At 30.9% G+C, this 22,068-nt stretch overlaps 2 protein-coding genes and 1 long non-coding RNA gene across 3 annotated transcripts; all 3 read right to left on the bottom strand.

The window, feature by feature from the left end:
- Nucleotides 1–13,102: 13,102 nt before the first annotated feature.
- LOC130674224 (uncharacterized) lies at nucleotides 13,103–14,693 on the bottom strand. The gene is made up of 6 exons (XM_057479492.1): nucleotides 14,571–14,693; nucleotides 14,323–14,490; nucleotides 14,075–14,219; nucleotides 13,780–13,877; nucleotides 13,599–13,676; nucleotides 13,103–13,480 (listed from the first exon to the last, which is right to left on the bottom strand). The coding sequence occupies exons 1-6, from the start codon at nucleotides 14,691–14,693 to the stop codon at nucleotides 13,103–13,105; spliced, it is 990 nt and encodes a 329-aa protein (XP_057335475.1).
- A 134-nt stretch (nucleotides 14,694–14,827) lies between these two features.
- LOC130675174 (uncharacterized) lies at nucleotides 14,828–15,380 on the bottom strand. The gene is made up of 3 exons (XR_008991232.1): nucleotides 15,235–15,380; nucleotides 15,004–15,155; nucleotides 14,828–14,919 (listed from the first exon to the last, which is right to left on the bottom strand). It is a non-coding gene; the product is annotated as an uncharacterized LOC130675174 (long non-coding RNA).
- An 87-nt stretch (nucleotides 15,381–15,467) lies between these two features.
- On the bottom strand, nucleotides 15,468–17,806 carry LOC130674223 (uncharacterized). Its single transcript, XM_057479491.1, has 2 exons — nucleotides 15,929–17,806; nucleotides 15,468–15,503 (listed from the first exon to the last, which is right to left on the bottom strand). Exons 1-2 carry the CDS (start codon nucleotides 17,804–17,806, stop codon nucleotides 15,468–15,470), a joined length of 1,914 nt encoding a protein of 637 aa, XP_057335474.1.
- Nucleotides 17,807–22,068: the final 4,262 nt, after the last annotated feature.

Raw genomic sequence — 22,068 nt, 5'->3', positions numbered from 1 at the left:
AATAAATAAAATAAAATGGGTCATCAAAGTTGTTGTGTAGTCGATTGCAAAAATACCAGTAGAAATAGCAAGTATAAATTTTGTTCATGACTTGTTTTTGATGCACTCTCCTCATTATTAATGTAATAAATTAATGCTGCGATGTGTTTACATTTCTTGCTCTGATTGTAAACACAATCACACTTGACATCTGTCACAAGTCGTGTCTCATTAATCTGAAATTTTAAAACAATTAAAATAAAGTTTATAAAAATATAAGCAGTGATAATTGTTGTATGTAAATATTATAAAAATATACGGTACTGACATTATCCGAGAGTGGGGCCTTCGCTGCTTGGTAGCGACTGAGAGTCGCAAGTTGCGACACTCACTGCCTGGTGCTGCTGGCGATCAGTCACCTTTAAGATCAGCCATACATTACACAAGTATTCATAAGAGTGAGTCTTAACATCACGTTGCTGCTATGGTGAGTCGGAAGACCCTAATTTTATGTTAACTTATTGGACATCGTCTCGGTGCGTCTTTATTTGACCCCGAATAAATCATCTTTATAATATCGTCTTTGAAGCTGTGGCTGCAGTGAAAGCTGGTTTTTCAAATAATTAATACGCTGAGTCTGAAGACCGCGTATATAAATTAAACATTCTCCTGGTTGCTGAGATATCATTATACTCAGGAAGGCAAGATCTGTGTCACAAGCTAAGGAGTACGACGACGAGTCAAACACAACAGCAGAACGTTCAGTGGACGTGTAATGGCGGAGGCGAGTCACCCACGGTTCAACAGAAAATTTTGGTAATAAATAACGGTCGGGTTATATTGTTAAAAAGGGGAAATTTAAGTGTATGTTATAAATTTTATTAGAAAGTTTCGATTATCGGGAAAATTTTATAAGTACGTTATTCAGGGTAAAATATAAATTATAAAAGAAATAGTGAATTTTACGGCGTGGGTTCGAGAGCATTCGGTCGCCATATTGTTAAAGTATTTGGGTTTGTCTTTGTTAGGTAGCGTCGTATTAAGTAATTAATTCAGTCGAGTCTAACGACCACTGATTAATAATTAATAATCTTGGAATTTAGTAATAATCTAATTTAGCAGGTATTCTTTTAGAGATACTGAGTCTCACAGACCGTTTTCTAGAAGGTGCTGAAATTTAGTTATTAGCGTCTTATTAAATATTGTGACCTTGGTGCTGAGTCTCACCAACCGCATGATTGGAAACTTTAATTTAAAAAAAATTTATTAGGATAAAAAAATAATTAAAATTAAATTCAGGTTAAGAAAGTCAACCCAGAACTTTAGGTGATAATAAAAATTATAATTGCGGAAAGAGTGTGTGTGTGTGTGATTTAGAATAGATTTTACCTCGCCAGCAAATTAATTAGAATGAGTGATAATTGTTATTATAATTTGAGAAATTTATATTAAACTGAAAATTAATTAAATTTTAAAACACGTTAATATTGTCGGGAAATTTAAAGATTTATTATTGTTAAAAATATTGAATATTAAATTAGAGAACATATCTGTTTGCCACGAAATTGTCATAAATAAATTTGGGTATACTTGATTTAATCTATTGAAATAGTTATTCTTGATCGACTAATGATATTGAGTCTGGCGACCACTCATTAAGAGATTGATTAAATTAATATTAGAACCTAACTCTGCAGCTGTGTGGTCCAGCCTTGATAAGGAGATTTCCGGACTCACCCTTGAAATTTCTCTTATTCTCTGCTTTGTTTGCCTTGCACACGATACTGAGAGATCGTGAAATTTTACTCTCAGTGGCGCCCTTAGAACTTTTGAGTTCAAAAGGTGTCCAAATTGTGACCTCGTAAGCCTCGTCATCAAGACCACGGAAGTCGAGAGGTACCCGGTTAAAAATAAGGAAAGCGATTATAGTAGTTTTACCGCCGGATTACACGATTGTTTGATTGAATATCGACTCTCACTACTTCATGCCACTTATTCCATTTACTTAGCAATTAAAATAATGAAGCTGATAACGAGTTAATGATGATGAGTTTGAAATTACTAAATACTATAGAATGGTACATTACTGGTGATTGCACATGAATCGTAAAAATTACAATATTTTTTTAGCATAATAATTAATTTATTTCGAGCGTTTTTGTGAAGAAATTGTCAATTTTAGGTGAAAAGTGTACAGACACTTGAATGTAGGAAACTAAATACTCAACAAAAAAAAACAATGACTAGTTTATAGATATTTTCAATATTTATGGAGTTATTTCAAGTTAAAAGCAGCTGCTTCAAATTTTTGAAATAATTATTTGATAAAAATCTTAAAATGCTTCGAGAGTTTAGATTTTTTATTTAAAATAAAATTGTGATAAAACTTTTTTGTATAGCATTCAATTACCTGCGATATTATAAACAATGTTAGATAATTTCGATACTTGAGTTGACTTTTTTATGTAATTGCCTATGACCAAATATATTAAGAGAAGTTTTTTCGAATGATATCTTTATAATTAAATTTTTATTTAATAACCAATCTACTCAATACACGAAAATAACAGATTTATAATTGTTAATAACAAACAACACGACAATTATTTCACTCAACTTTTCAGCAACGGAGTCATTTTTTGAAGCTCAAATCCGTTATCTAACTGAGCTTCTGGAGGTTCAAATATCGATTTCAAGAAAAAATTTGAATCAATTTTCTTTGTAGATAATAATATAATCTACGAAAAGAACTGGATTTAAATGTTGTGTATCATTAATACTTATTGAGATGTTTAAGAGTTTAAATTATTATTTACTTACTCACCAAAACTTGCACGTAGCACCTTTTTTGAATATCATCGAGTGCAATTATCAATTCCAAATAAACCAATCAGTGAATGCTAATTACAGATTTACTAATAATTTGATACTTGGTTTCGAGATAAAAATCACTCACGGCTATTGAGAAGAACCATTCGCCCAGGAAAGAAAACAATTCTCGGTTGCGATCTCAATGACTTTCTATTCCCGAACCGTCGCCTTATCAGAACTTGTTTGCGAAGTTTTGAATATTTATGAAAGAGCAATTCGATTGCAAAAATAAATACACTCCAAAATAGAATCACCCCAGTGAACATGTAACTGAACACCAAATTATCAAAGTCAATCTGCTCATACTTTTGTTTTTCTTGAATTCTACTAATCTTCTTTAATTTCTTTGAATATTCTTTGTTCGGTTTGTCATTCCAATAATTAACTAAACCTGTTTCCACCGATAGTGCACCCATTTTATCGACTCTATCTTTCAGCGGCCAATCTTTCCTTGTCCAGTACACCAAATATTTTCTAAAGATAACGTCTTTTGAAACATGAAGATTTTTTAAATGTAAAGCGTGATCTAATTGACGACTAGTCTTATCAATGCATGCAATAGTTGAATTTTGCTGTGCTTTATATGCTCATTTGTCAAGTTCTACAGTACCCGATGGATGTAAATATTTTCTGTCCTCATCAGTAACCCACAACTTTTCGTTGATCATATCATTCAGTAAAATTCCGTCAAAATAGACGTGATACTTATTGTCACGAAGATCTTTAAGCGACTCGACGTTACGTCGAATTGGTTTTGACAACATTGCGGATATTTGCCCCTGAAACTCGGGCATTATTATGAATATGAATAGAAATCCGGAGAAGTAAATGATTCTCATGGATAAACGATCCATTGGAGACATAACTCCCATATTAGCCAACATTCTCACCACGTCCATAATACTCTCACTAACCCTGAACGTATTATTAATTAATATGACCACTAATATCAATAACAGAAAAACGATTGAAAGAATAATAAATTGTAGATTGTAAGTTATTTCGCTGATCACCGTCAAGTAATTCGACTTTTTAGTCAATATTGAATATTCAAATAAAGCATACTGTTCCATAATATCTGTAAACTGATAATTAGTGTCTGCTAATGGCGCTAACTTATCATTGGCATCGTACTTTTTTCGTACTAACTCTTCAATGTAACCGTTATTCATAACTTCTTTGGAAAAACCTTGTTCCGAGAAGTGAACTGTATATGTTGCATTAATGTCCCTATCCAAAACATCCCATAGAATCCATTAGAATGGGTCAAAAGCCGCTTAAACACCAATACAAATCTATAGGATTCTATGCGGCTTTTGACCCATTGTAATGAATTCTATGGGATGTTTTGGATAGGGGTACGGGATTAATGTGTATAATGTTGTTAGTTTTTTATTCGTCAAAAAATTCATATAAATTTCCTTCATTTCTACTTTCTTTTGTAAAGTCACATTCGGAAATCGCTCAAGAGATATTGTTTTGATTTTATGACGGCCTAAATTTTTCGTTTTGTCAAAAATTATATCATGACACATATTTTTACCTGTAACTAAATATATAAAAACTGTCATACAAAGAGGTTTGCGAATCGTGTTCGAATCGAATTGAATCAAACGTTCCTTTTGTAGCAAGACTTGCATTATAGATTAATATATTATAATTTCTACTCGTTGAAAAGGAAGATTGTGAGTTATTGGGAAATTTTCAAATAAATATGAGAGTTAACTTGCGAATAATCCGAATTATGCGATTCGAAGTTCGACTCGAACAGTACAGTTCAATTCGATACGAATAATTCACAAGTTTGAACTATTCGCACGCCTCTAATAAATACATATGTAAATATGTGAGTTTGACAAAATTCTGAAATTTCCAAAACGCAAGTGTTTTGAAACAAATAAATACCTTTCAAATATTTTAGGCTGTAGAATGTCCATTTTTCTTTAGCTTTAGGGATGAATACATCACTGGCATCGAGTTGGACCCACGGTGACGGAGCGTAATTTGTGAAAGGATTTAAGGTGTAAACAATTGTCGATTCTCTGCCATGGTTATAACACAAGTAGTATGCAGATAATAAATTATATTTCCATAGCATTCCTAGTACGGGTTGAGCATTCATACAACGAGAATCTTTTGTAGTGTCGAGAACAAAAAACGGAGACTTGATACTCCAGATTTGCGATTTCCTCAACTCTCCAATAAGCGCTGCCAGTTTTAGAAACGATTTAAATAAAAGGACATACGTCGGATGAGCAGGAATATACCCTTCGATCTTTGTTGGCTTGAAATCCTCGTTAATTATAATGAACGACGATTTTATGTTATTAATATCAGACGGATTTTCAACTTTGTCAATGTCATTAATCAACTCAGCACTAATTATAATTGGATTTGAATTATTTGTAAAACATTCCTCCACTATTTCTCTCTATTGGTAACAATAAATAATTTATTAATTAATCGTCAATTACAAATAAATTAAAAAAAATTAAATTAATAATAAAAATTACCGCATGGCTAATGAGACGTTTTGCTGAATCTTCTTCTGGTGAAGACGCGTAAATTTTTATATTACTACACGTAACACTGATAATCAATAAACAATAATAAAATAATATTATTTTATTATACCCCATCATTCTGACAGTCCAACGCAACAATATTCAATCACTTTAATCTCTATTGAAGACAATAAAATAAAATGTAATTTAAATTATTAGTCTTATATTTTCTTTTTCAAACAATAAATTTCCTAGACTTATTTTGATGGAGAACTTTTCAAGTACGTCAGTGTGCTGCGTTAGCAAATTAACTACTGGCTTCGCAAGGGATCACAAATTATAAAACCACAAAATGTCTCTATGACAACAGTCGTTGCTGCAAGAAATACATTTTTATGACAATCTACCGTGACGAAATATCTATATTTGCTGTTATCTAAAGGCATCTTTATGTCCTTCTACTAATTGTTCTATGCACTCAGGCAATCAAGCGCTTGCAAAGTGTGTACCTATCTGTTTGTAACCAATTAAGGCACCCAACAACTGATTCAATCTTTCAAGGTTCACGTCAAGGATGCATTGAAAAAATATGTATATATATTCGGAACCATAACAGTGATATCGATTTTTAAATTTTAAATGAAAATATTGATGTTTTCAAATAACACGAAAGTACTCGACACAATTTTACTGGTACACATCAGCCACATTTCATTTTAAATATTTTAACTGACTTAGGTGATCATACGGAAAAATTAGCACCGATTCCTTCCTTGCTACTCGAATATCTCCTTCGACTTGTGGATATTGCTGCAATAAGACGCAGTCCTGTGTGGAGGTGGTAAGATTTATCAAAGAATCACCCGACTAGAAAGTACTGTTGAATCGCCCAGAGTATACATGTGGACCTCATTGGGTTCCGATAAGGCATGCCCAATAGGGAAATCCACATGAGGACCCAATAAAAACCCAATTGGGAAATCTAAATCGAAAAAAATTAAATTATTGTAAGATTTATCCTATTGCGGCTGGTGGGGGATCTTAGTGGGAAAAGCCAGCGTGAAAATAAAAAAGTTACTATCATTTTTCTTCATTTGGTTCTGTGTGGGATCAAATTGAAAAAGACCAACGTGAAAATAAAAAATAATAGTCTCTTTTTCCCCTTGGGTTCTCTGTGGGAACTAAGTGGGAAAACCCAACATGAAAATAAACAAAACTATTGTCATTTTTTCCCATTGGGTTTCATGTGGGACTACAAAGGGAAAACCTAATTTGAAAGAGAAAATGATTGTGTTCACTCTATTTATGATTTTACAAGAAAATTGATTGCAAAAAAATTCTGGATAGAATAATTCATAATTTCAGTGAAATTGGAAGCTGTATGATCAATTTTGTATGTAAGTATACGTTTACTTGATTTCAAGTGTAGCTGGTTTAATTTTTTTCTATACTCTTCGAATATCATAAAAAAAAAACGATTCAACGTATTTGAGTCCCCAAAAACTTAATATTTCCTCAAGTACCCCGTTTTACTCCCCTCTATTTATACAAAGAGTACCTCGATCATCGCATCACGGATTTTTTCTATCTTCACCAGTTATTCTTTGGTGTCATGACAAATATACCATTTACACCAACGCGATCACATACGTGGGTCAGCACAGTAGATAGCATCAAAGACTTTGAATCGGAAGGATGCAGGTTCGAGCCCAGCAGTCACCGGGATTTTTTCATAATTCATAATCATGTATAATTCGTCTGAGTCACGTTCCTAATACATTGGATTACATTACAGATCGAATTAAAACTGTCTTTTTTTTTCAATTTAATAATTCTTTAAATAGGGATACCAGAAAAAAAAGTTTATATCTGACCACATATAATTATATCTAATCAGATCTGGCCAGATCTCGTCAGATAGAGACAATTTAAAGATCTGGCTGGATCTGCTTTGTCAGATCTGATCAGATATAATTATATATGGTCAGATTCGAACCTTTTTTCCCGGAAATTCGTAAAGTAAACAGCTTTTTGTTGCGTTAAAATTAAAAATTATTTTAGTATAGCTGTCTTTCTTTCACTTAATATAGAGAAATACACTGGTGTTAAAAATACCGGTATTAAAGCGGGGTAAAACCGGTGCAAAAGCGGGGTAAATTGCGTCCGCTTGGAGTATTAACTTTAAAGATTATAAAACACAAAAAATGTCAGATCTTGGTGAAAATTAATAAAAAATATCATTTATCAACATGTATAGTGATCGAGTAAGTAAAAATATTCACAAAATAAAATATTTTAACCCCGGTAAAGAATATCTACACCGGTGGCGGCGTTATTTTCACACCGCTTTCAGGGGTAAATTTAACACCGATAATTTTAACACCTACTCCGTTTGGACTTACCCCGGTGATTTTTTACAGTGTAATTAAATTAATTTGACTTGCATGACGGTCACGATATATGATTATTTCTATGACAATCTTGAAAAAATCTGCTGCAAATCATGTTCACATGTGTCCTTGAAAGACTCCTGCATTAGTTTCAAACAAAAACTTCGTTGTATGTCAAATATTTAGAATATACTTGTATATAATAACATGTTGAAGTCGTACATGATACTGGCAGACAAATCTCGCTTAAATTTCTGCTAATGAATAAGCAGTCTTATTAGATAACAGACATGAAAAAATTATCCTCAGTTCGTTTTCATTAGACTACCATAAGAATGTCTAAAAAAAATTTCTTGCGTAAGTTCTAGTCGACGTTGAAGATCGAACTTTGTAATGATATGTAGGAACTGAAAAGAAACATGGTTAGTAGGACATGCGTGTATTAGTGTTTCCAGCTATGAAAAGCTATAGAAATGTTTTTCTGTCCCACTGAGAAACACGCGTATTATAGTTATGATAACTAAAGTAATGTTTTTATCTTGCTTCTGTAACTATTGTATAGTTGAAGCATTATTTAATGATTATATTCTAGTTGTAAGAAACAATGTTTTTCTCAGTGTTCATCGGATGGAATCCTTTACATCAAAGGTCATTTCATGACATTAAATTATTGGAGCAGCACGACAACATTTTTGGTTACTGGAAACCATTGCAGCGATGCACTCTCTAAACATGAAATAGTGGTTTTTCACTTATTAGAAGTGCATATTCACTATTTGTTAAAGCTAAAACCGAGCCACGCAGAATAAGTGAATATTCACTTTATGAATTAGTGAATTCACGAATATCATTAATTCGGTATGTGACCTTGAAATTTCCCTATTTCAATTAATGAAAATAACATTCACTTTTACAATAGTGAAATTATATCACTAATTAGATAAGTTAAATTTACTAAAAATATAAATTTAACAATCTCACTCAATAATTAGTGAAAATCCCTGTTGCGTTTACTAAAAATACTACTAAATGAATTAGTGGAATTTTACAAAATTATAAGTGCATTTCAACAATTTGTAAGTTGAATTCACTGGAAATACTAGTAAAATTAAAAAAATGTTAATTATGCATTTTTGCAAAAATATAAGTGAAATTCACTTAAATCATTAGTGCAAGTATTTTACTGAATGAATCAGTAATATTTATTGTAGTATTTAGTTAAAATTTAGCTAATTAATTTAGTTCAGTTTTGTAGAACTTTTAATTTTGATTTTACTTATTAAATAAATTATATTTACTTAAATAATAGTTTAACTAAAGTAGTGTTGACAAATAATTTTTTAATATAAAAATCAATGAATAATGTATATTTATTTTTTTAAAACATTGATTTATTAGCACAAAGTAATTAAGTTTTTAAAAGGAACTAAGTATTAAGCATTAGGTATTACTTTAGAATTTTAGAACATAATAAAAATGTTAATGATAATAGAAGTAATATGATTATCCTACCAAAAACAGATTCTCTGTATAAAATCGCGCCAAGTACACGTTTAAAATTTTTTACAATTAAGACAAAATTCTTTTTACAAAAAAATGAATCAAATCGAAAAAATACCAAGTACCTAATATAATTCGAAATCATGGAAAACATTTTCATAGAATTGAACAAAAAATTGAAAAAAAAAAATTTCAATGTACTTGGTGTGCGTTACTAAATTTATTCAAGCAAAATTTTTAGAATTGATTTCGCATATAAATTATTTTCCAATAAAATTGAATGATTTTCTTTTTTTCCAGTTTATAGGCACACCAAGTACATTGAAATTTTTTTTTTTCAATTTTTTGTTCAATTCTATGAAAATGTTTTCCATGATTTCGAATTATATTAGGTACTTGGTATTTTTTCGATTTGATTCATTTTTTTGTAAAAAGAATTTTGTCTTAATTGTAAAAAATTTTAAACGTGTACTTGGCGCGATTTTATACAGAGAATCTGTTTTTGGTAGGATTTGTCTTTTTTTTGTCGTGTTGATTGAGAATGATTTTAATCTACGCTATTAGAAATCGAGTTATAATTTAAGACACGTGAGCCTATATTGTTTATAGTATTATTTTGTAGAAACAATAAAATTGTTTGTTAACAACTATAGTAATTTTGTACTGCTAAATATCATAATCTGATTAATCAATTTTTATAAAACAAGGAGCTGCAGTTGTTTAACGACAGTTCCCTTTAAAGTTAACGTCAAATATATACGTCAACGTCGGACTTTTTCCCTAATAGCACAGTTTGCTTGAGCAAAAGCTTACTGTACAAAAGTTTCGTTGAATTTTTCGTCAAATTTCCGTCACTTTCGGACTTTTCCGTTTTTGACGACAATTTATACACAACTTGCTATACAATTTGAGGTAAATTTACTACCCGAATTAGAATGCAAATTCACTTCAAAAGGTGACTAGAAAAAAATTTTTCGTCAATTTTCAGGCAAATTTTTGCATCAATTTATTGTTAATTTGACTTAAAAAATTGTAAAGTAATTTTTTACCGTAAAATTGTAGACAATTTTATGTATAAATTTGCTTACCGTCTGAAGTGGTATGAATGAACATTACCGACTTTTTTATGTAGTCAAAATTTACCTCTAAATTGAGGAAAAATTAACCGCAAATTTTTCTTTCCAACTTTTGCTGTCAAATCGTCGGCAAATTCGGACAAAAAATTTCAGGCAATTTCAATGTCAAATTACAGTCAATTTCAAGCTAAAGTGGCTATTAGGGTTACTGTCAGGCAATGACGTTAAGTTGATTAAAAGTTTCATTTTAACCCTGAAAGCCACCTGAACCGCAAGTTAATTTCAAGCTACTGCCGTATTCTGAAGCCAACTTAAAAAAGAAAGCATTATCCAGCCAAGCTTGCCAGAAACTTTTTCGTTAAGGTAGCCGAAAATGTTTCACTGCAGAACTTACTGAGTAAGGTGTGGCTATCAGGGTAATTGTTGTCAAAAATGGAAAAGCCTCAAGTTGACGGATATTTCACAAAAAATTCAAGGAAGTGGTTACGTCCTCAGTGGCCTCAAGTGCCTCCATCTGTCAATCAATTAGTTAACTTGAAAAACATAAATAGCTTGTATACAAGCTGTCGTCAGTAACGAAAATGCCCGAAATTGACAGATATTTGACGAAAAATTCAAGAAAACTTTTATTCTAGTTTTGCTGTCAAATTGTCGGCAAATTCGGACAGCAAACTTTAGTAATTTTAATTGTCAAATTTCCTGAAATTCGCTGCCCAAATTTGTCGACAATTTGACAGCAAAAGTTGAAAATATAAATTTGCGGTTAATTTTTCTTCAATTTAAAGGTACCCTGATAGCCAAGTTGGCCGCAACTTGTCGACGACCTACTGCCGCAACCTGTCGCCAGATTGGCCGCAAAAGTTGGCATTTCCATAAGTTGTCGGCAACTTTCCGAGGAACTTGTCGACAACTCTCAGCTTGTGTAACTGTTGCCGACAACTTGTCTACAAGTTGCTCAGAAACTTGGTGACAGGTTGCGGCAGTAGATTGTCGCCAAGTTTTTGAGTAACTTGTAGCCAACATGTAGTCAACAGTTACACGAGCTGAAAGTTGTCAACAACTTGTCGTCAAGTTGGTTGCAACTCAGGTACACCAACTTTCTGATTAGAAACTCTGGCTATCAGGGATAACTTTTTACGAAAAAAAAAGTCGTTAATGTTCATTCTTACCATTTGAGAAGATGAGCAAATTTATTCATGAAATTGTCTACAATTTCATGGTAAAAAAATACTTATCAATTTTTCCAGTCAAATTAACAATAAATTGACAAAATTTGCCTGAAAATTGACAACTTTTTTCTAGTTAACTTTTGAAGTGAATTTGCATTTTAGTTCGGGTAGTAAATTTACATCAAATTCAATAGCAAGTTGCCCACAAATTGACGTAAAAAATGGAAAAGTCTAAAGTTGACGAAAATTTGACGAAAAATTCAAGGAAACTTTTGTAAAGTAAACTGTTGCTAAAGCAAACTGTGCAATAGCACACTTTTTATAGGGTATATTTCTATACTAAATCTTACTGACCCTAATAGCACACCCTAATAGCCACTTTAGCTTGAAATTGAAGTACCTCGACATTGAAATTGCCTGAAATTTGCTGCCCAAATTTGCAGACAATTTGACAGCAAAAGTTGGAAAAACAAATTTGCGGTTAATTTTTGCTCAATTTAGAGGTAAATTTTTACTAGAAAAAAAAAGTCGGTAATGTTCATTCTTACTATTTCAGAAGGTAAGCAAATTTATACATAAAAATGTCTACAATTTGGGGGTGAAAAAATACTTTATAAGTCAAATTAACAATAAATTGATGTAAAACTGCCTGAAAAATTTTGTTTAGTCAGCTTTTGAAGTGAATTTGCATTCTAATTCGGGTAGTAAATTTACGTCAAATTGTACTGCAAGTTGTATAGACATTTTATGTATAATTTGCTTATCATCTGAAATGCAAAGAACGAACGTTACCAACAATTATTTTCTATAAAAAATTACCTCTAAATCGAGCAAAAATTAACCGCAAATTTTTCTTTTCAACTTTTACTGTTAAATTATTGGCAAATTCGGGCAGGTAATTTCAATGATGTCAAGTTACAGTCAATTTCAAGCTAAAGTGGCTATTAGAGGAGTTAATTTGCAGTGGAGGTGACTATCCGGGTAAATTTCATATCAAACTATAGTAAAAAATATAGACTGGAGCTCCACTGGTGGCGAAAAAATTAATTATTGCCATAGAAAAACATATATCATTTACTGAATCATGGCATTTCTTATAAGTTTTTATTCTCTGGCAGTGCCCTTTTCGCATGAAAAAAATTGTAAAATGATTAAAAATGGGGGTGCTATAGTATATGCTGGCCTAATTTCATTATTTAAATTAGTTCTCATTACTAAAATGGGTAAAGTTTCATAATTTTATGACGAACAATCAATCATCTTTCGACTGAAAAAGGAATTTTCTAAAAATATTGTTTTTTAAAAAAGTTTTTAAAAATTGGAGCTAAATACCGTTCGGTCTACGGTATAGAGACACGGCAGGCTCGCGCCATGACACATCACACATATACATGTGTGTTTAAACGTGTACTTGGCGCGAGACACTACCGTGTCTCCTGATTAATAATAATATTAATCGTTATGATAATAATAATAGTTATAAAAATATATTAAAAAAGCTAAAGAAACTCACTCTCTGTTTGATACACAACACAAGTACAGTTAAAATAATAAATAAAAAAGTTTTGATATGCTCAGTACAAAATATCAGTACAAAATATCAATCAAATTTTTTAATCAGATAATGAATCATTATCGTTATCATTAAGAACTTTTGAATCCTTGATTGTAATATTACTTAATGTAATATGTAGGGCCGAGACCACTGATCGTGATGTTACACCTTGCATTCCAAAAACGTAACAATCTACAAAATTGAAAAAATTTTGCAAACTGTTCGGGTACTGTAAATTCAGCACGTAAAATAGCTTATAAAGTAAATTAAAAGCTGCAATCGGTCCACTTTTGTCGCCTACACTCATAAGCCAATTATCCCCTTCAATGAAAAATTTTTCATAACCTTGACCTTTCATAAGAATGAGACATGGTTGGACATTAGTAGCTTCACGTTCCTTAATCTCTTTGATGTAGTTACTTATATTAGTTCCGTCCTGTGAATAAAATAAATGTACATAATATTACATATTATTTTGTTTGTTAATATTTAATTTCAAATTGGTAAGATGGTATTGTTATAAAAAAAAAAAAAAAAAAAATCAGAATAATTACCGGAAGAGTTTTTATGAGATCTTTATTGAGAAATGCAGTTTTGACGGGTAAAGGGCTATCATCGCTTTCATTGAGTTTCTAAAAAAAAAAAAATTAATTGATTTATGGTTATTTATTACTTTCAAGAACTATAAATAAGAAGAACTATAACAATATTCGATAGTTGCAATTTAAAACTTACTCTTTTCTTTCCTTTACCTACGCCTTTACCTCTTTTTGTGATCACAGAGTTTGATACCGGTAGTAATGCACTCAACATGAGTAAGGCTCTCAAATTTTCTGCAAAAAATAAATTGCAGTATTAAAATCAATTGACATTTTTTTATGACAACACTAACACGAGCAACATTAACAATTTAAATATATGAATAGCTTAACAAATTAAAAAAAAAAAATAATATAAAATTTAAAGATATAAATGAATGAATTTAACGAGTAATTAATATTATTAATTAGAAAAGAAAATATTTGCTCACCATCAGTAATATCCGCTGCTTCTGTGTATAAGACTGGCTTACAATTTTTAACAAAGAAGTTAATGCGTGGAACGTAATATGTGGCAAACTTTTCCAAAAAGTTATCTGCTACATTTGGATATTTATTGTCGAAATCGCGTTCAATCTATATAAATTATAATAAAATTAAATGAAAGAAATTAACTACTCTCAGTTTTCCAGCAGGAGATTAAAAAATTCAACCTATTTTAAAGAAAACAAAATCTTACTATTTCTCCATCGTAATCCAAGAGACGCGGGTAAGTTGTAAAAACTTCTGAAATAGTTGGACTTGCAGATTGAATCCAATGCCATCTAAATTCTCTTGTCTCTTGCATATAAGTAATAATTTTTCCTTTATTTTCATCAGAAGGCTTAATGAATTTTAATAAAGAAATCTAAAATAACATAAAATGAATAATTGTATCATTTGACATTTTTGGAAAAAAATTAAAAAACCATTAAGCTAACACCGAACCTTTTTATCTATTTCTTCACTAGTAAATTGGTAGTCAGGAGACTGTGAAGAAGAGGAAACTTCAGATTTATTTAGAGCTGCTTTTGTGTATTTTTTTTTTGATGGACTCAACTTGGTTCTCATCGTACTCAAACGATATTCGATGAAACCATTTTTAGAATTTTGATCGTAAAAATGCTCCTAAAAATCAACATTACAAATTGAAATTATTGCTTCTTTAATTAATAAATCATCCACTAGTGAAATTGTTATCCTTACCCAACCATCTTTTGAATATTCATTTTTTAGTCGCGGAAATTCAGTGATTAATGCTTTTGCCAAAGCTAATTTAGCCGATTGTGGTGGATAACTAAAATATAATGTAAATACAATAGTTAACTTTATTTATAATATTAATATTAGATTTGATTAATACAAATTATATATTACTTACTGGTTTTGATGATAGTCGACTAGTTCAGATGTAACAATTCTTACGAGCGCCTTCCTGTTAACATCTTCAAATATTTTAGATGATCTTAATGCTTTCAATATTTGGAGGTCTCCAGTCTTTGCTTCTAGTGTCGCTGTTACCGTGCCATATTTCTAAAATATACCAAAAAGAGTTAAATGTTCAGTTTGACAGATACTGCAGATAAATAACATTAAAAAGATAAATTTGTACCGAAAATTTTGGAGTGGCACTAAAGTTAAATGATGTTGATGCTCTTTCAATATTTCTACCAGCAGCTGATGGATAATTTCCACTTGATGGAGTAATTATATTTGAAGATGATGTAAATTCTCTGTTGTTTTCTTTTTCAATTACACTGTCAGTAGCCCTGAGATTTCCCAACACTTTCAATAAAAGTATTTTTGGGCCCATTTTGATGCCCATTAGCTCTAAATCTTCTTTTTTTAACTCCAAAAAAACAGTACCGTCAATACACTCCTCTAAAATTTTATAAAAACAATTACAAATCGTATAAATACACACAAGTGATTATTCATAATAATCATTAATTAATTAAGTTATTCTTTAGTTTTTCTCTTCTTCTCTTTATGCCTTTTTTGACAGATTATTAAAAAGAAATTAGTTACAATAAAATATGACGTAAGCTTATATAAAGATTGTTGGATTTTGATGGGTTCCAACAACAGAAAGGTTTAAAGAATCCTAAACGGGATACATTAGTAAAACGATTGTCAGATTCTTCGTTAAATTCAAGATGATATGCATGTAAATTTACATTAAATTCTACCGTTGTGCATGTCGATATTAAAAAATGAACTTCAGTTCCATTTAGAATAATAATTTCTTTTATTTTTCCAAACAACGGCAAATTGTCTGAACGAACTATTGGAACTTCGAGACAAACGTATAGTCCAAGACGAAATTCGACACCGTTTACTTTCACTGATCTTGCCAAAAGTACTTTGTTATTTAATGTATAATTTAATTCCAGCAAGAATTGTCGGCTCAAAGTGTTCTCGACAAATTCTTCTTTTCGAGAAAATGCTTGTAAGCGGAATAGCTGAACATCTTTTCCACCCCATTTTGCACTTTGCCCGCATTGGAAAATATTTACTAAAGTCTTAGGGGGGTTCTTAAAATTACGAACAACTTGAGCTCTAGCTTTTGCAGCACCATGCTTAGCTTCTTCACGCATACACCAATAGTTGATCGCTGGGCCAGACCACAAAATACACTCTGGATAATGAGATAAATGATGAAATTTGTTAATCTCATTAACATCGGGAAATAAACTTTTAAAATTTGTCCGAAACTGCTTGATAAGAGCATCAAGATAAGGGATTTGAGAGCGAAAAAGTTTTGGAGCAAATATTATTTCCATTATTTGTAATAGATTTTTTATCAGCATCATATACTGATCATCACTTGGAATTTTATCTGACAGTAAAAATGGCAAGGCTCGAATTAAGCACCAAGTTTGCATTGCTTTTTGACTTATCAAATGATCTTTTCTCCTAAGCATGGAGTCTGTGAAGTTAGCTGAAGGCTTATTAGTGTTTTCACAGTATCCCCATTGAAAAGATGTAATATTACCATTTAGATAATTAGTATTAAACTTCTTTTCCACTAATATATATTGTTTGAGGACTAATTTTATAATCATTGGACAAATACCACAGAGAAAGTCGTGCATTGGGTCAAATATTTTGTTACTAGTAACATGAAAGTATCCTAACTCGTTCAAACAACAATTACCACGCATGCCTGTACTTGATACATTCTCTGCAGAAAAATTCGAGTTCTTCAACAAATCTAAATGTTCTTGATATAAATTTAGCGTGCGTTTCTGACCAAGTTGGAGAGATCCAGCATGTAAATCATCTCTTGAATACATACACAAACGACAGAATTGATTAGACGATGGTCCTAATAAGTTAAATACGTCATGTACAGCAAGTCCATCGCCAATGAAAGCAGCAAGAGTTGCACGTAAAGTAAAAGGACCATGTTCTGTTTGAACTAATACTCCTTCGTCACTTTCTAGTGCACTCAGATCATTCAAAAAGGGCTGTAAAATTTTCTTAAATCCGTAGTTTTTCACATCTATGTCTGTGCATAAAAGAAGTACATGAATAGAATTCAGGTCAGAGTTAATTTCTGGAGGTATATTTTGAATGCTATAATAGAAGGCTCCTAATTTATGGATTCCAGTTTTAGATCCTAAAGGATTAACTATTTCCAATTCGTCATAATACAGTTGAATTCGTAGAGCATGCGGATATCGTCGAAGAAAGTCGTGAGTTTCAGCATGCTGCCCATCAAGAAAAGAGCTTAGAATGCCGTCTGGTGACTTTTGTTCATTTAAAATAGCTTGTAGAACATTAGGATTAGAAATTACTAATTTAAGAGAGTCAATAATGGGTACATATTGAAAAGTTTCCATTACCAGTGTGGGTTCATACGTACCAGACGTTCTATTAAGTTTTTTGTCCATTCTGTGTCCAAGTGGAATTTCAACTGGCCTAATATACGCACAAGAAGACTCTAATGCTGCAATTTGATCATCAAATCTCCGTAGTCCATCAAAAACATTAGTTAAATCAAATGTTTTTAAAACATCCTTTGCGGCATCATTGTTAATTAAACCTTGTTCAATAAGAAAATTGTTTACTGTATCTTTTAAAAGACCACACGTATTAACCAGTAACTCTTCACATTCATCTATAATATCTGTTAAAGTTGATGTAGTCATTGAAGCTTTGCATTGAAAACGACCAATCATTCGTACAATATGACGACGTATATCAAACCCAAAATTATTATTATTATTGTTATTATCATCTTCATTATTATTATTGTCTTCATTATTATTATCTTCATTATTATTATTATCTTCATTATTATTATTATTGTCTTCGTTATTATTATTATCTTCATTATTATTGTCATAATTATTGTCGTTGCCGTAGTTATTATTATCGTGTTCAAGATTTTCACCATGTTCTCTATCATTAAATTCAATCAGCAAATGATTTTTTTTTTATATGGCGTTTGAGTGATGCAAATGTTAAAAATCTGCGTGAACACCCGTTCTGAGCACATTTAAATCCTTGATCACCGACCCCACGACTCACAGTTAACCCATGAGCATTGATAAAATGTCTTTTTAATCCCCACAACTCACCGTTGATTTTTTGATGACAAATGAAACAATTTAATCGATCCATTGTGAACAAATGATTGATTACAGTGACAGAAAAAATTACTTACGTCTTAATTTCTCAAGAGTTTCATCATCATGTATGGTACCTTTTAGTTTATTAATCAATCCCTCAACGGTCAAATCTTTGTACTCTTCCATGTTTTTCTGCAGAAGAAGAAAAATATCATATAAGAAATAATAAGATGAAAAGATGAAAATTTTGTATAATTATTCAATTATTTGCTTTTAATGATCGTATATGAACAACTCATAAAATGAGAATAAGTATGTCTCTCCGGGACAGTAGTTGAAGAATGATATTGCAAATTTTAGGGGTTGGCATTAATTTCAAAAATATGAATGTAAAAGTAACAAAGAAAAATAATCTTTTAAATACGTATCGAATGATAACAATAAAATTGTGCACAATTAAAAATTTTAACTTTTTCTACTTGATCCAGATCTAATTTCATAAAATTATTGACACTCATATATTTTACAACTTCTGAAAATTATAATTATAAAAAATCTAGAAGATAAAGTACGAAAGACTATAGCGTCACTTATACGATTCACGTGACTGCGCAACTGTTCTGTTGTCTCGTCTTCACTTATTCAGAAGTGAACCGGATAGAAAACTAATAATTGAATTCGTGATAAATATAATTTTTAAACTTAAAATAATATGAAAATTTAATCACATTTTATCAATCTTTAATTAATAAATAGCCATACGCTGTAAATTATTAAAAAAATTTACAACAATATGAACTTTGAAAAATAAATGCTAACTGTTATGAATAAAAACTAACCTCTGATAAAATTTTAACTTAATAAATAATACTTACGCGATCAAGTAAAGATATAAAATTATTTCTTACTCAAGTCTGCAATATTTTTTAGTAGCAGAATGCCTTAAATCTGTTAATCGGTGCTATTATTAAAGCTTGGGGTCTTTTATGTTCATTAATTTCTAAGCACATAAAAACTTCGAGAAATTTTAATCCTCTGTATACAATACATCGTCGTAGCTTTTCTACATTTGCTCTGTGCGACTGCGCAATCGTCTATTTTGACTTCACTTATTCCGAAGTGAACCGGATACAAAACTAATAATTGAATTCGTGAAAATTTTAATTCTTAAATTTACGGTAAACAAATTATTTACTGCATTTTATTGATTTATTGCTAATTATAAACTCTTAGTTCTTGAAATAATATTTGATAATTTTATATCTGCAGAATCGAAAAAAACAACCTTAATATCAAAAGAAAAATTTATTTATTATTGTTTTTAATAATTAGGTTAGGTATTGCCTAGCCAGAGATTGACAGCAATGAGCATTGATTTATGGACAGAGTATTTTTATAATAATAGTAGTATGATTGTTATTTAGGTAGAGTATCAAATTGTATTTACCTACCTGTCTACACTTCCTTTATAAAAATTTCAAGTCGAAGGTGCAAGAATTTACTATAGTATTACGGTATAACTAACCAATGAAGAGATTACAATTCATTGTAAACTTTTTTTTCAAGTTCACAGGATTATATTTAAATCATAATAACCTTATACGATGAAAAAATATTAAAATATTTAAATTATTATTAAAAATTATTCGGTAGACTATAACTAAAATTATCATCACGTAATTATAGTTAAAAAAAAAAATAATTTACTTACGATTTGAGCCACTTGAGAAATAAATAAAATTTCACTAATTAATTGTTAGAAACACTAATTACGAATTGAATAACAGCTTTACTTCAACAGTCAGTGAAAATTTCACTAATTCACTTGTGAATCATGGCTTCAATGAAATGATTGGTAAAAATTTCACTATTTTAATCAGTAAATTAACTAAATATTTAATGAAAATTAAATCACTAAAGTAACTTGCGAAATATCACTTATTTGAAGTTAAAAACATCAATTGTTAAGTGAATACAGCTTCACTTCCCCAATTAGTGAAATTTTCACTAATTCATGTTTAGAGAGCAGAGTTCTTAAATGGATACAAAGTTTCCGAAGTAATTACTGAAAATAAGCGTTTCCGAAAAACGAAAATTTTCTATGAAAATTTATGGTCAGCTATGAACATTACTCCTGTTGATTTCCTTAGCGAGGCGTTACTCGGCCATTTACAAATATCCACTAGCTATTCAAAGGTATTTGACACTTCCATAACGGGATCAGATAACGTTATCCCATACTTCGAGCAAGGGGGATACGTCATAGTGACACAAAAACAAACTTTTATACCAACTCTCGATCAAGTTATTGACAGTTTTTTTACTTTTAAAAAAAATAGCTATGTTATCTGTTATTTTAACATTTATTTTTTTGATGATGTTTCTTAACAACCGGTACGATTTCAGTGCGACCGTTTTAGATCTCTTAACGTTTCTTCTCGACATGGGAACGTCGACTCCAATTCTTCGACTCTCAATGCGTATCACTTTCATGAGCGCAACGTTATTTGCATTGATTTTTAATCCGGTGTTACAGGGGCAAGTGATTTCTCTGTTAAGTAGACCGGGACATAGAAATGTCCAAAGTTTGAGGGACTTGCGAGATCATAATTATCACGTCTACTTTACGTTTCACGAAATCACAAACGAATTACGTGACAGTCAACTATGGGATGATGATTCTTCTGCCAACTATTGGCATTGGTTACTTCAAGACTATGATCAAGATGCTTGTCTGACAAATGTTAGAAACAATTCCTCTGCTGCATGTATACTTGACTATACCAGACTCGAACACATTGACAAGAATTTACACTATTCGACGGAATTTTCCATTAAATATCACGTTTTTCAGACTGATAGACATTTTCCATTAAATGAAAAAATCAATAAGATTGTACTGAAATTATTCGAAACCGGTCATTTAAGTTACGCTGAAAGACGTGAATTTCATAAGATTTTGTTGGAACGAAAACGAAAAATTGAAAGAATCAAGGCATTAATAAACTACAATCAACTAGATCTCGAGAATTTCGAATTAGCTTACATTTCAATGACACTTGCCTCGGCTTGGGCGATCATCATTTTTGGTATCGAAGTTTTAATTAAAAAAATATTAAATTTCTTAAAGAAACGTGCGAAAGAGTCAGAGATGAGAAAATTGATGATAAGAGAGACTATCGCGTCTACCGTTAGACGAATCGCCATTATCACTCAACAATTGTAATTCCCACTAAAATATCGCGTGAGTATTTTTGCAGCGACATGTTTACTTTTTGATTTGCGTTTCGTGTTGATAGCTTCAAAATGAATTCGCACACCCATATTAATGGTCCTCTGCGTTTTGGCCCCAAAACAAAAAATCCCCGACAAAATATCCTCGTGATAAAAACTTTCTTGCAACAAAAAATCATCGCAGCATAATATTAATGAAAATAACTATTCTTTATATATTCATGTAGTTGAATTATGATTGTTTGTTATATATACATACATATATATATATTAGAGTGGTCCAAAAAAACATTTTTTTTTTATCAAGGGCTATTATCTCAAAAGTTTTTCTTAAGTATAAAAAAAATTCTCTCCAAAGCGCAGCTTGATATCTCAATTCTTTAAGAAGCTCAATACATTTATATTTTCCCATTTAAATAACTCGTAAAAAAATTTCTTTCGTATTGTGTTGCAAAAGAAAAGATACAAATTTTTTTTTAATTTTAAAATTAATATAAAATCATAGAGAGATACAGAGATCGTCTTTTTTTCCAAGCCTACTCTCTTAAAGTGAACCAGTGAAATTCCACTGATTCAACCAGTGAGCCAAGCGATCATCTTAGTCCACTGGTTGAATCAGTGAATTTTTCACTGGT

This window comes from Microplitis mediator, chromosome 9 (assembly GCF_029852145.1).
Source record: "Microplitis mediator isolate UGA2020A chromosome 9, iyMicMedi2.1, whole genome shotgun sequence".
Lineage (NCBI taxonomy): Eukaryota > Metazoa > Arthropoda > Insecta > Hymenoptera > Braconidae > Microplitis > Microplitis mediator.
This window is presented reverse-complemented; position numbering and strand designations above follow the sequence as displayed.